The sequence below is a fragment of the Taudactylus pleione genome, unplaced genomic scaffold, assembly GCF_031769625.1.
Source record: "Taudactylus pleione unplaced genomic scaffold, aTauple2 ptg000184l, whole genome shotgun sequence".
NCBI classification, from domain to species: domain Eukaryota; kingdom Metazoa; phylum Chordata; class Amphibia; order Anura; family Myobatrachidae; genus Taudactylus; species Taudactylus pleione.
Window position 1 is genome coordinate 1,150,854 of NW_028284586.1, and position 15,262 is coordinate 1,166,115.

The following is a 15,262-nucleotide window of genomic DNA, read 5'->3' on the forward strand; positions in this document are numbered from 1 at the left end:
CCCACTGACATCACTAGTGATGTCAGTGGGGCCGGACCCAGACGGTAGACGTTCCCATGGGAATGCCGCCGTCTGGGTAGCCACGCCCCCGGCACGCCCACCAAAAGGGGCATGCTGTCAATCACCATCGTGGCCGTCGTTATTCGGGTCTCGCGCATGCACACGACGGAGGCTCCTCCGTCGTGCGCATGCGCACTTGGGCACCATCGACCCGCTTGCGAGCGCTCAGCGCTCGCGAGCAGGTCTGAATCAGGCCCAGAGCTTGCTAAATATATCAATTTGAATTTGTAGCTATAGCCTGTTATGTTATATTCCAGAATAAAGTACTCACCTGTGCAATAGGATAAATAACAATTTGGTGTTCCACTCAGTTCATATACATAATAGTCAGCAGGACAAGCTTTAATCTGGACAGTTGATGACCAGAGACAACAGTTGTTATTCCAGTGGGCACAAGCAGTGCGACTTACTATACCATCGCTAACCATCGGATGGGATCCATTCAACCACATTGGGGCATGAGTACCACAACTGACCTGTGGCACACAGGTTTCTGGCATGCGAATGCCTCCACTGCCAATAAAGCGATACCATCCATTCAAATAGTTATCACAATGAAGTTCAGATCCATGAAAATTAGATGTACTTCTCCAGGTTTCATTGAGAACAATGTGATTTGAGCATGGATCAGAACAGTTGAAGCCATCTCCTGTGAACCCATCATTGCAGACACATTGCATGGAACCTGAATATTCTTCACAGGTAGCATTTGGGTGACATTCTCCACAGTGATTTGCAACTGGGGAAACAAAGTGTAAAAAATAAATAGGACAATAATATTCCAATCCAAATCCATGTGTACAGACATAAACAAACAGTTCTACTGATTAATCTAACTATCCTAATTCATAAAAACAACTGTATAATGCACTACACTGAAGCTAATGCAGTATACTGTACATTGAATTGTCACCATGGTTTGACCTACAAAATAATGATATGGGGGTATTTACCAAAGCTGGGAGAGTGATAAAATTGGAAAAAATAAATTACCAACCAATCAGCTCCTAACTATCATCTTATAAACACAGCCTGCAAAATGTAAATTAGAAGCCGATTGGTTAGTACTTTATCTCTCACAATTTTATCTCTCTTCCAGCTTAAATACCCCCCATAGAACCTTTATAAGTGCTTGACCTTTTAACATTCTTCTCTCTCTTGCTTACAGTTATGCTTCTATTCATATTCATATTAGGAGTTGCCTGGCCATTTGGTTGCTGATTTGACAGTAGACACCTGGGTTTTCATTTACAACAAGAGTAAAGGCCCCCATACATCAGCAATTGATTGCATCAATCGTGCAATTTGCAATCGATTGTGTATAAAAATCTTTCCCTTTTTCAATCGATTGCAGAATTGCTACAATCGATTGAAAAAAGGAAAGATTTTTATACACAATCGATTGCAAATTGCACGATTGCTGCAATCAATAGCTGATGTATGGGGGCCTTAAGCTAGAAATGGCAGCAGGTGCTTTATATTATACATAATGTTGTGTGGTGAACCATTGGAAGAACACGTTGGAAAAATGCTCTCCTACCCTTGCATTCAAAGTACATGAAATATTCCCAAAAATACTATTAACATATAATGTAAAAAAACATCGGTTTTGCTATCCAACAACACTTACAATTACATATAATTGTGTAATGGTAAAAATGTATTACTGAAAGGTTATAATATATATATATATATATATATATATATACACAGGTTGAGTCTCCCATATCCATTATTCTAAAAACCAAAATATTCCAAAAATCTGAATATTTCTGGGCATCTATGATGTCACGACGTGACCCGACGTCATGACGTCACTAGTGTCATTGGCCAGTGACTAGCGGCATGGGTGTGGTCCACACACCAGGCCACCCCCCGCAGCATCTGCCAGACCCTCAGCGGCAGCCGCCATACCCTTCTGCATCACCCGCCGGACCCCTCGTTACACCCGCAGCACCCGCCGGAACCTTTTGCCTTACCCGCCGGACCCTTCCGCCTCACTCGCTGGACCTCTCACAACCTCCGCATCACCCGCTGGACCCCATGCGACACCTGTATCTCCTGCCGGACCAACGCAACACCCACAGCATGCATGCGACACCTTCTGAACCCACCCGCAGCACACGCCATGCCTTCCATGACACCCACCTGGCCTCCCGTGACACCCACCGGGCCCCCCCAGGTGTTCCAAAATCCAAAATAATCCAAAATCCGAAGTGCTCCTGGTCCCGAGCATTTCGGATGTGGGAGACTCAACCTGTATATATATATATATATATATATATATATATATATATATATATGTATACTGTATAGACAATACACAAAGAGAATTAGATAACATAAATAAATTGATACATGAAAAATCTGTAAGTATACACCAAGATTATTATATAAAACCTGTGGAAATTGAGTTTTGATGTAAATCAATTTCAATTGTGGAAGACAAAACTATTATGATATTCAAACATATGCATGTGTAATGTTTGTGATTCAAACTAACAATAGTAATGATCACTGAGTTTGAAAAGAGCATCTATTGATCGTATTCTTAGCTGTTTTGAAAAAACAGAACTGGTTATCAGAGGTTATATTCATTATTTGGAAAATGACTCTGCTTGGTAGCAATAGATTTGTCATGAACAGTAGAGAAAAAGCCAGGGGGTAGGGTGACTAAGGAACAAGAAGGTGAGTGACAGATAGGTCTCCTTATTGTGGCCAAACCCAGTTTTGGCAAGACCTGCCCAGAGGCACAGAGTCTAACCCACTTGGTGGTCTTCACCAGTGACCCTCTAGTCAGGATTTGGGTTTCGCTGCACCAAGTGGGCATGTTGCGACCCTCTGGACAGGTACCTGGAAATGGCAGAATGACCTGAAGTAGATTAAATGAATAGTATAAGCTAATACTGGAATACTGACAATGAGCTGGATACTTAAATATTGAAGGTGAACTAAATACTTGAACACTGGTGATGAATGGAATACTTGAACACTGGTGATGAACGGAATACTTGAACACTGGTGATAAATGGAATACTTGAACAATGGTGATGAACAGAATACTTCAACACTGGTGATGAATGGAATATTTGAACACTGAAAATGAACTTAAGAATGAAAAGATTCTAGTCGCAGGCTTGCTTGAGAACACAGGGAAATGTACTTGGAGCTGCTGCAGATTCAGGTGATGATTTGCACAGAGAGACACAGAGAGAAGTGGACACAGACATGCACTGGGGATTGCTATAGATCCAGCTGAGAACTAACTACAAATTAGCAGGAAACCTGACACCTCAGTAACACAGGGAAGCTGCAGTAGAGCTAGCAGCACATTACAAGACACACAGGAAAAATAACATAAAACACTGGACTTCTGAGAGAGAACTAAAGTCTCAGACTGAGCATGCAAGCTAATACAGGTAACCCTGGAAAACTGTGAATAGGCTGAAGCAACACTCTGCAGGAAATAACACATAGCAGCACTGGTGATTCTCACAGTCACTGGAACAGTGAAGTTGAACAGCATTTACCTGTTGCTGGAGTCAGACTTAAATACCCCTGGGTAGCTGGTCATTGGATCAGAGGATCAGCTGAGTGACCACAGGACTACTATTGGGAGAGACTAGTTAGGTGATATGGACCAACATGGCTGCCCATGCCCAGCACCCTGGAAGCTAGGACCCATGCACGAAAGCCCTAGCAGACCCCGGGGAGAATACTCAGACACCACTCACCTCCACTGCCATCGACTGAACACCTAAGCTCAAGGACGCCAGCGCAGAGGTGAGTAGCAGCCGATCCCAGTCTGCATCCTGGCAAGATTGTGGCAAAATAGCGGCTAGAATGTTTTTTAATCTTGCTGTAATAAATTTGAGAAATTGATATCTAATAAGTTGGAATGAGCTCACCCACTTGGTTGTTATACCACGGCATCTGTGAAATGTCCTCTCGTCGGGTTATATCCCATAGCAACCTGCGGACAAATCAAGGGCAGACAAAACAGTGTGCAAGTGCAGTGCACCGTGTGCTCCCTTGTTGGTGAGGTGATTTGGACTGCTTAGTGGTCTGTCGGGCTGGAGCATTTTGAAATTAGCTGAGTCACACAGCAGGATCTCTTGTTGGAGAGTATAGAAATAGGTAGCCGGTATATAATAGCTATAGATATGTAGGAGCACTGGCCGTCTCTAATAATGCCTTGCCACTCGTTAGCATGAACAGTGGGGATCAAAGGCTCTTCCTGATAGCTGAGCTTGGATTAAACAGCCTCATGCTGTAATAGATTGCCTCAGTTCTTATAGCTTGCTCAATGCGTTTCTGTGTGCTTACACACCTTCGTCAGCTCTTTGAAATTGGATACTCATATAGGTCCCTCAATCATTCCCAAAAAATCTGTGATCTTCAGAAGGTCAGATAATCTAAAATCAAACTTGGCTCCTAGTTTTTTTAAATAGCCAGATAAAAAACACATAAATAGTTTGAATTGGCTCCCTCCAAAACTACATGGGTTTTACAGGTGTGGAACAAATAATTGTACCATGTGTAAGCACACTGAAAGGAGAAACAATTACTTTAGGTCCTCGGTATCAAATGAGAATATTATGATTAAGGATTTTCTTAACTGCAGATCATCTTTTGTCACTTATATGACAGAATGCAATATGTGGGCCACACGACTAGACCTTTGCATGTCAGATTTATGGAGCATAGGAGAAATATCCTAAAAAAACTCAAAACACATTAACTTTCTAAACATGTAGCCAGCTGCCAAGGAGAATCAATAGATACATTTACAGTGAAAGCTATAGATCATGTTAAACCCACTAAAAGGGGAGGGGATAGAAAAACTCTGATCCCACAAGGGCTGAATGATACTATATAATTGAATCACATCCAATAGAGAATCTGCATCCTATAGTTCTTACTCCCTTCTATTTATCAATTTGTTAAATGTATGAGAAAAAAGTGTATATAACTTGAGTTTATACATTTCTTTATAGGTTTTGAGTACTACATCGTGCATATGAGATACTCCTTATAAGCTTCATACTTGTCATCATTCATGTTGTTGTATTTTGCCATGCTGTAGTTGGGTAAATACTGATTAAATATGCTAGTATAATTTCCTATCTAGTGTTAGGTTTATAGATTGTGAATTTTAGCATATTATTATGTGGTTGAAGGGTAAGTTTGAGTTCATGGTAGAGTCCATTTGCATCATAAATTGTTTAACCTATATTCACAGAATATTAATTACTTTTGGAGATCTCCGAGCTGGAATATTGGACTGTCATAAATTTTTGTATATATGTATATATACACACATATAAATAACATTTTTCTGGTCATGTTGATTCATATATATATATATATATATATATATATATATGTGCATTTGGTAAAGAAATAGGAATTATATATATATATATATATATATAGTGTTCACTCTAGCTCCGGCGGCAGGCAGGGTGCCGGAGCTAGAGAGGGCAAATTTGTGCACGCGGGTGAAAAGGGGGCGTGTCCATAAAAGGGGCGTGTCTATAAGACGCGTCCCCTTTTTCATCATACTTGGGGGCATGCCCGGCACTTATGGACATGCTGGGCAGCCCCCAAGCGCTGCAAACAGGGAGAATAGATGCCAGGCGCATGCACCCGGCGTCTATTCTCTGCGCGGTGACCGGGTCACCGCACATTTCTCCACCCGCGGGACACTGCGTCCCACGGGTGAAGACTGCACCCGCAGCCTGTGAGGGCAGGGTGCTTCTTGCCCTTCTTCGGGAGGGCAGGGTGCTTTTTGTCCTCCAGAAGGAGGGCAGGGTGCCGCACCCTGCTAAATCAGCCTAGAGGGAACGCTATATATATATATACAGTCAGGTTCATAAATATTGGGACATTGACAGAATTTTCAGATTTTGGCCTCTCTTCACCACCACAATGGTTTTGAAATGAAACAAACAAGATGTGCTTTAACTTCAGACTTTCACATTTAATTTGAGGGTAATTACATCCAAATCGGGTGAACGGTGTAGGAATTACAACAGTTTCAATATGTGCCTCCCACTTTTTAAGGGGCCAAAAGTAATGGGACTATCAACTCAAAAGCTATTTCATGGACAGGTGTGGGCTATTCACTCGTTATTTCATTATCAATTAAGCAGGTAAAAGGTCTGGAGTTGATTCTAGGTGTGACATTTGCATTTGGAATCAGTTGCTGTTGACTCTCAATATGAGATCCAAAGAGCTGTCACTATCAGTGAAGCAAGCCATCATTAGGCTGAAAAATCAAAACAAACCCATCAGAGAGATAGCAAAAACATTAGGTGTGGCCAAGTCAACTGTTTGGAACATTCTTAAAAAGAAAGAACGCACCGGAGAGCTCAGCAACACCAAAAGACCCGGAAGAATATGGAAAACAACTGTGGTGGATGACAAAAGAATTATTTCTCTGGTGAAGAGAAACCCCTTCACAACAGTTGCCCAAATCAAGAACACTCTCCAGGAGGTAGATGTATATGTATCAAAGTCAACAATGAAGAGAAGAGTTCACAAGAGTGAATATAGAGGGTTCACCACAAGATGCAAACCATTGGTGAGCCACAAAAACAGGAAGACCAGATTAGAGTTTGCCAAACAACATCTAAAAAAGCCATTACAGTTCTGGAACAACATCCTATGGACAGATGAGACAAAGATCAACTTGTACCAGAGTGATGGTAAGAGAAGAGAAGGAAAGGAACTGCTCATGATCCAAAACATACCACCTCATCAGTGAAGCATGGTGGTGGTAGTGTCATGGCGTGGGCATGTATGGCTGCCAATGGAACTGGTTCCCTTGTATTTATTGATGATGTGACTGCTGACAAAAGCAGCAGAATTAATTCTGAAGTATTTCGGGCAATATTATATGCTCATATTCAGTCAAATGCTTCAAAACTCATTTTCACGGCGCTTAACAGTGCAGATGGACAATGACCCGAAGCATACTGCAAAAGCAACCAAAGAGTTTTTTAAGGCTAAAAAGTGGAATGTTATGCAATGGCCAAGTCAATCCCTTGACCTGAATCCGATTGAGCATGCATTTCACTTGATGAAGACAAAACTGAAGGGAAAATGCCCCATAAACAAGCAGGAACTGAAGACATTTGCAGTAGAGGCCTGGCAGAGCATCAGACTTCAGGCTGTAATTGCCTGCAAAGGATTTGCAACAAAGTATTAAAAAGTGAAAGTTAGATTTAGGATTGTTTAGTTTGTCCCATTACTTTTGACCCCTTAAAAAGTGGGAGGCACATATAGAAATTGTTGTAATTCCTACACCGTTCACCTGATTTGGATGTAATTACCCTCAAATTAAATCTGAAAGTCTGCAGTTAAAGCACATCTTGTATGTTTCATTTCAAAGCCATTGTGGTGGTGAATAGAGGCCAAAATCTGAAAATTCTGTCAATGTCCCAATATTTATGGACCTGACTGTATATATAAAATTGTTCTAAGTACAATTGAATATGAAAAATTAGCATATGAAGACATACTGGGGGTGATTCAGACCTGCCCGCTAAGCGGCGTTCGCACGCTATGGCCGATAGTCGCCCGTCTACGCATGCATTTGCATTGCAGAACGCATGCACAAGCCAGTCACTGCGATCAGGAATCGTGCGCTCATAGCACAAAGACTGAGTGCTAGTTTGAGTGACAGTGCCATTTGTGGGTGATAACAGGGGAAGGTCCAGGAAAACGGGGGAGTGGATGTGCGAATGCAGGCATGTCTGGGCGTAAAAACAGCATTTAATGGGCATCCATAATTAGCATGGAGGCGTCATTGTACACATCACCTAGTTGGATTTTAGCATGCAGGGATCACAGTGCTTGCGGCGGGGTAGGGTCTACCTTAAGGGCTGCGAGCAACTCAGATGGCTCACGATATTACTGAATAATCATACACTTCCTGGAGATGACATGTGTTAAGAAAGAAAAGTGGGCGTCATTACACCGGCGTCTGATGACTCTGGCGTCTCTCTCTAAGACATAGAGGGCATCCTTTAGCCTGACTGTGTAATCACGGAATTTGCATACCCGGCCCCTGTCGGCTGCAAAAGAGCACAGCTTAGCGTCTGGGTCTGAATGAGCTCCGCTGTCCTTAGATAAAATTATAAAATTATAATTAAGTTCTTTCTTGGGTGTATTATAATTCTGTTCATACTCATAGGGTGATGACATTATTTGTTCTGGGTTGAATCTATCTATCGAGCTATTTTTTATAAATTATTTATTTATATATTTTTTATTCATATATTTATATGCTTATGAAATTATCTATGAATCTAAATGTTTATAGATACATTTGTTTATTTTGAATGAATAGATCAGTTCTGGATATACACTGCTCCAAAAAATAAAGGGAATTCTAAAATAACACATCCTAGATCTGAATGAATTAAATATTCTTGTTAAATACTTTGTTCTTTACATAGTTGAATGTGCTGACAACAAAATCACACAAAAATTATCATTGGAAATCAAATTTATTAACCCATGGAGGTCTGGTTTTGGAGCCACACTCAAAATTAAAGTGGAAAAACACACTACAGGCTGCTTCAACTTTGCTGTAATGTCCTTAAAACAAGTCAAACTGAGGCTCAGTAGTGTGTGTGGCCTCCACGTGCCTGTATGACCTCCCTACATTGCCTGGGCATGCTCCTGATGAGGTGGCGGATGGACTCCTGAGGGATCTCCTCCCAGACCTGGACTAAAGTATCTTCCAACTCCTGGACAGTCTGTGGTGCAACGTGGCATTGGTGGATGGAGAGAGACATGACTTCCCAGATGTGCTGAGTTGGATTCAGGTCTGGGGAATGGGCGGGCCAGTCCATAGCATCAATGCCTTCATCTTGCAGGAACTGCTCACACACTCGAGCCACATGAGGTCTAGCATTGTCTTGCATTAGGAGGAACCCAGGGCCAACTGCACCAGCATATGGTCTCACAAGGGGTCTGAGGATCTCATCTCGGTACCTAATGGCAGTCAGACTACCTCTAGCGAGCACATGGAGGGCTGTGCGGCCCCCAAAGAAATGCCACCCCACACAATTACTGACCCACTGCCAAACCAGTCATGCTGGAGGATGTTGCAGGCAGCAGAACGTTCTCCTTGACGTCTCCAGACTCAGTCACATCTGTCACATGTGCTCATTGTGAACCTGCTTTCATCTGTGAAGAGCACAGGGCACCAGTGGCGAATTTGCCAATCTTGGTGTTCTCTGGCAAATGCCAAATGTCCTGCACGGTGTTGGGCTGTAAGCACAACCCCCACATGTGGACAACGGGCCCTCATTCCACCCTCATGGAGTTTGTTTCTGACTGTTTGAGCAGACACATGCACATTTGTAGTCTGCTGGAGGTCATTTTGCAGGGCTCTGGCAGTGCTCCTCCTATTCCTCCTTGCACAAAGGCGGAGGTAGCGGTTCTGCTGCTGGGTTGTTGCCCTCCTACAGCCTCCTCCATGTCTCCTGATGTACTTGCCTGTCTCTTGGTAGTGCCTCCATGCTCTGGACACTATGCTGACAGACACATCAAATCTTCTTGCCACAGCTCCCATTGATGTGCCATCCTGGATGAGTTGCACTACCTGAGCCACTTGTGTGGGTTGTAGACTCCGTCTCATGCTACCACTAGAGTGAAAGCACCGCCAGCATTCAAAAGTTACCAAAACATCAGCCAAAAAGCATAGGAACTGAGAAGTGGTCTGTGGTCACCACCTGCAGAACCACTCCTTTATTGGGGGTGTCTTGCTAATTGCCTATAATTTCCACCTGTTGTCTATTCCATTTGCACAACAGAATGTGAAATTGATTGTCAATCAATGTTGCTTCCTAAGTGGACAGTTTGATTTCACAGAAGTGTGAATGACTTGGAGTTACATTGTGTAGTTTAACTGTTCCCTGTATTTTTTTGAGAAGTGTATTTATTTATTTTTAATTGGATACATTTTTTATATATAAATAAAATTTGTGTTCATGCTGCTATTTCTCCAAAAACTATATTTGTAAATACATTACAAGTTTCATTGTTTACATGGTTTCTTTATAATTCTTTATAATTTTTGACGAGATCCATAATAGAACTACGTAACGATGTTGCAAGTTTTTAAAATTAAATAGTTTTGACACTTATAATACAGCATGATACACCTGTTGTCAGACAAGTCCATGGTGTTGTGCAACTCAATGTATAAAGTGGAGATTGATTCCATGGTGATTTGGGGATCAATCAGTTCCAAATTAGGATGTCGTAAGAATGGACAGAGCAATGTCTTAAAGAGGACCTTGTGAAACTTTTAGCACACATGGATCATGCGTGTGCAAAGAGGTGTTTTGGGGGTTTAATGAGATTCAAATGAGGATGTTACAACAGCGGACAGAACAATGTTCTAAGGATGACCTTGAGAAACCTGTAGCACACATGGAGTAAGCTTGTACAATAAGGTGATTCTCAAAAAACAGCTGACTACAATTACCGGCATAGCAGTACTTATAGAGACTGCCACAACTGAAAGACAGATTTCTTGAGAAAGCCGCCGATGGGTCTAAGAGGCAGAGAAACGCGTTGAACGAAGTACCCACCTGTGGAAAGGCTCCGGTGAAATAGGGTTTACGTGTGACCAAATAATTTCCCTGTCCAACTAAGCGCTATTTCCAGCACCTAGTTTACATCAGTGCATGATTAGGGGTGTGCTCCGGCCACTTTTCGTGTTTTGTGTTTTGGTTTTGGATCTGGATCTTTCTTTGTGTTTTGGATCTGGATTGGTTTTGCCAAAACCACCCTTCCGTGTTTTGGGTTCTGGGTTTTGTGTTTTGGATCTGTATTTTTTTTTAAAAAAGCATAAAAACAGCTAAAATCACAGAATTTGTGTGTTTTTCTGCTCCTATGCTATTATTAACCTCAATAACATTAATTTCCACTCATATCCAGTCTATTCTGAACACCTCACACCTCACAATAGTGTTTTTATATCCAAAAGGTTGCACCGAGGTAGCTGGATGACTATGCTAAGAGATACGAGTGGGCGGCACAAACACGTGGTCCATCTAGGAGTGACACTGCAGTGGCAGACAGGATGGCAGTTTGAAAAACTAGGCCCCAAACAGTACATAATTCAAAGAAAAAACAGAGGTGCAAGATGGAATTGTCCTTGGGCCCTCCCACCCACCATTATGTTGTATAAACAGGACATGCACACTTTAACAAACCAAACATTTCAGCGCCAGGGTCTGCCACACGACTGTGGCTGAAATGATTGGTTCGTTTGGGCCCCCACAAAACAAGCTGGCAATTAATCTGTCCCTGCACAAACTGGCTCTACGGAGGCAAGATGTTGTCCTCATCCTCCGATTCCTCACCCTCTTCAGTGTTGTGTATATCCTCATCCTCACAGAGTATTAATTCGTCCCCACTGGAATCCACAACCACAGGTCCCTTTGTACGTTCTGGAGGCTGGTCTCCCTGGAAGAGTTGATAATTCATTTTATGAACATCATCTTCTCCACATTTTGTGGAAGCAACTTCCTACGCCTTTTGCTGACAAGGTTCCCGGCTGCACTAAACACTCTTTCGGAGTACACACTGGAGGGGGGGCAACTCAGGTAAAATAGAGCCAGTTTGTACAGGGACCTCCAAATTGCTTCTTTTTCCTGCCAGTACAGGTACGGACTGTCTGACATGCCTACTTGGATGCTGTCACCGATGTAATCCTTTAACAGACAGACGCACGCTTGTCGCTGCTGCTTTAAGGATGCAGGTGCGGCTACAGCCCACACATTTCACAAAGACAGAAAAAAAAGGAAGAATATTTTTATTGTTTGTGGAGCGCACTTTGAGGGTGTCACCACCCTTTAACAGACAGATGCACGCTTGTCACTGCTGCTTTAAGGATGCAGGTGTGGCTACAGCCCACACATTTCACAAAGACAGGAAAAAAAATTAGAATTTTTTTATTGTTTGTGGAGCGCACTTTGAGGGTTACACCACCCTTTAACAGGCAGACGCACGCTTGTCGCTGCTGCTTTAAGGATGCAGGTGCGGCTACAGCCCACACATTTCACAAAGACAGAAAAAAAAAAAGAATTTTTTTATTGTTTGTGGAGCGCACTTTGAGGGTTACACCACCCTTTAACAGACAGACGCACGCTTGTCGCTGCTGCTTTAAGGATGCAGGTGCGGCTACAGCCCACACATTTCACAAAGACAGAAAAAGAAATAAGAATTTTTTAATTGTTTGTGGAGCGCACTTTGAGGGTTACACCACCCTTTAACAGACAAATGCACGCTTGTCGCTGCTGCTTTAAGAATGCGGGTGCTGCTACTGCCCACACATTTCACAAAGACAGAAAAAAAAGAAGAATATTTTTATTGTTTGTGGAGCACACTTTGAGGGTTACACCACCCTTTAACAGACAGACGCACGCTTGTCGCTGCTGCTTTGAAGATGCAAGTGCGGCTACAGCCCACACAATTCACAAAGACAGAAAAAAAAATAATATTTTTATTGTTTGTGGAGTGCACTTTGAGGGTTACACCACCCTTTAACAGACAGACGCACGCTTGTTGCTGCTGCTTTAAGGATGCAGGTTTGGCTACAGCCCACACATTTCACAAAGACAGAAAAAAAAATAAGAATTTTTTAATTGTTTGTGGAGCGCACTTTGAGGGTTACACCACCCTTTAACAGACAGACGCACGCTTGTCGCTGCTGCTTTGAGGACAGTATCATATGCAGTGACAGTAGGCTTGTCAGAAATTGTTGGCACATCCTTCAGTCCAGACCAGATGTCCAAACCGGCCCTTGACTTATGACACAGGCGCATGCTTGGCGCTGCTACTGTGTTGCTGCACGTGCGGCTACATCGCACACAAGTCACAAACACATAAAAAAAAATATTTTTTATTTTTTGGAGTACTTTGAGGTTACACCACCCTTTAACAGACAGACGCATGCTTGTCGCTGCTTCTTTGAGGATGCAAGTGCGGCTACAGCCCACACAATTCACAAAGACAGAGAAAAAAAGAAGAATATTTTTATTGTTTGTGGAGCGCACTTTGAGGGTTACACCACCCTTTAACAGACAGACGCACGCTTGTCGCTGCTGCTTTGAGGATGCAGGTGCGGCTACAGCCCACACAATTCACAAAGACAGAAAAAAAAAGAATATTTTTATTGTTTGTGGAGCGCACTTTGAGGGTTACACCACCCTTTAACAGACAGACGCACGCTTGTCACTGCTGCTTTAAGGATGCAGGTGCGGCTACAGCCCACACATTTCACAAAGACAGAAAAAACAATAAGAATTTTTTTATTGTTTGTGGAGCGCACTTTGAGGGTTACACCACCCTTTAACGCTTGTCGCTGCTGCTTTGAGGATGCAGGTGGAATCTAGACGGCATTTGGACCCGGGGACACACTACCTCCATCAATTGTCTAAATCCCACTGCACTAATGGTGGATACCGGACCCACGTCTAACACCAACATAGCAGTCAAGGCCTCAGTTATACGTTTTGCTTCAGGATGACTGCTGTCGTACTTCATCCTCATCGCTAGGGACTGTTGGAGGGTCAATTGTTTAGTAAAAGTGGTGGTGTTCCTACTTCCTCTCTGGGATGATGAACAACTCCCAGCAGCAGCAACAGCACTAGGAGGAAGTGGTTCTTGATCTTTCCCTATTTTATTTTTATCAGAGAAAGTTTGGTCCTCCATTTATGTTATATTGATATATACGTGCGGCTAAAGCGCACACAAACACAAAAAATATTTTTTTATTTTTGCTGGAGAGTAGTGCACTTTGTGGGTTACACCACCCTTTAAGAAATGAGCCAGCCGGCTCTTTACTTATGGGACACAGGCGCACGCTTGGCGCTGCTCCTTTGTTGATGCACGTGCGGCTACTGCGCACACAATTCACAAACACAGAAAATATTTTGTTATTTGGTTTAGAGTGTACTTTGGGGGTTACAGCACCCTTTAACGGTCAAGCCAGCCGGCCCTTTACTTATGACACAGGCGCACGCTTGGCACTACTTTGTTGATGCACGTGCTGCTACTGCGCACACAATTCACAAACACACAAAAAATATTATTTTTTTAGCACTTGGGGGGAGCACCCCTGATGGACAGAGCACCCCCTGGACAACACTACAGCACCCCTTTAGGACTGGGACACTGCACAGGACTTTGAAGTGGACACAGCCCCTATGGAGAACTGACTGCACAACACAGTCCAGCCAGCCCCTATGGACTTTGAAGTAGTGGACACAGCCCCTATTAACAACAGCAGCACAGCACAACACAGCCAGCCCCTATGGACTTTGAAGTAGTGGACAACAGCAGCACAGCGCAGCACAGCGCAGCACAGCACAGCACAACACTACTCTGCACTACACTACACTACACAGCCCAGCCAGCCCTAACTCCCACCCTCCCTCTTCACTGTCCACAGCCGAGTGAGAAAATGGCGCCGACGCGGGAACCTTATATAGGATCCAAAACCCGCGAGACCCGGAAGGCGGGATGATGACGTTTTGCCTTGATTTCAGATCCGAGTCAGGCGGGAAAAGTCGAGCCTGACTTGGATCGGCCTCGGATCGGGGGGGCTCGGGGGGGTTCGGATTTCAAAAATCCGAACCCGCTCACCCCTAATATATATATATATATATATATATATATATATATATATGCAAACAGCACTATGTGAGAACTAAATCTTGGATTGTGCTCTATACAAAAATATATATTTGTTTTATTTTTTATGCCTAATTATGCACAGCATGTGCTATTGAAAGCTGGAATGTTTAACAACTAAAACTGGTCAAACCATCTTTTTTAGTGAACACAGCATAAATATTGGGACATTGACAGAATTTTCAGATTTTGGCCTCTATTCACCACCACAATGGCTTTGAAATAAAACAAACAAGTTGTGCTTTAACTGCAGACTTTCAGATTTAATTTGAGGGTAATTACATTCAAATCAGGTGAACTGTGTAGGAATTACAACGGTTTCTATATGTGCCTCCCACTTTTTACGGGGCCAAAAGTAATGGGATAAACTAAACAATCCTAAATCTAACTTTCACTTTTTAATACTTTGTTGCAAATCCTTTGCAGGCAATTACAGCCTGAAGTCTGGAATGCATAGACATCACCAGATGCTAGGTTT

General features: G+C 42.9%; 1 protein-coding gene across 1 annotated transcript in view; it reads right to left on the minus strand.

Annotated features, from left to right (window-relative positions):
* LOC148519684 (pancreatic secretory granule membrane major glycoprotein GP2-like) overlaps nt 1-15,262 on the minus strand; it is a 287,415-nt gene that overhangs the window by 184,258 nt on the left and 87,895 nt on the right. Inside the window, exon 3 of the mRNA XM_088476135.1 lies at nt 332-799. Coding sequence (XP_088332261.1) covers nt 332-799 — 468 coding nt within the window. The remainder of the gene's footprint in view (nt 1-331; nt 800-15,262) is intronic.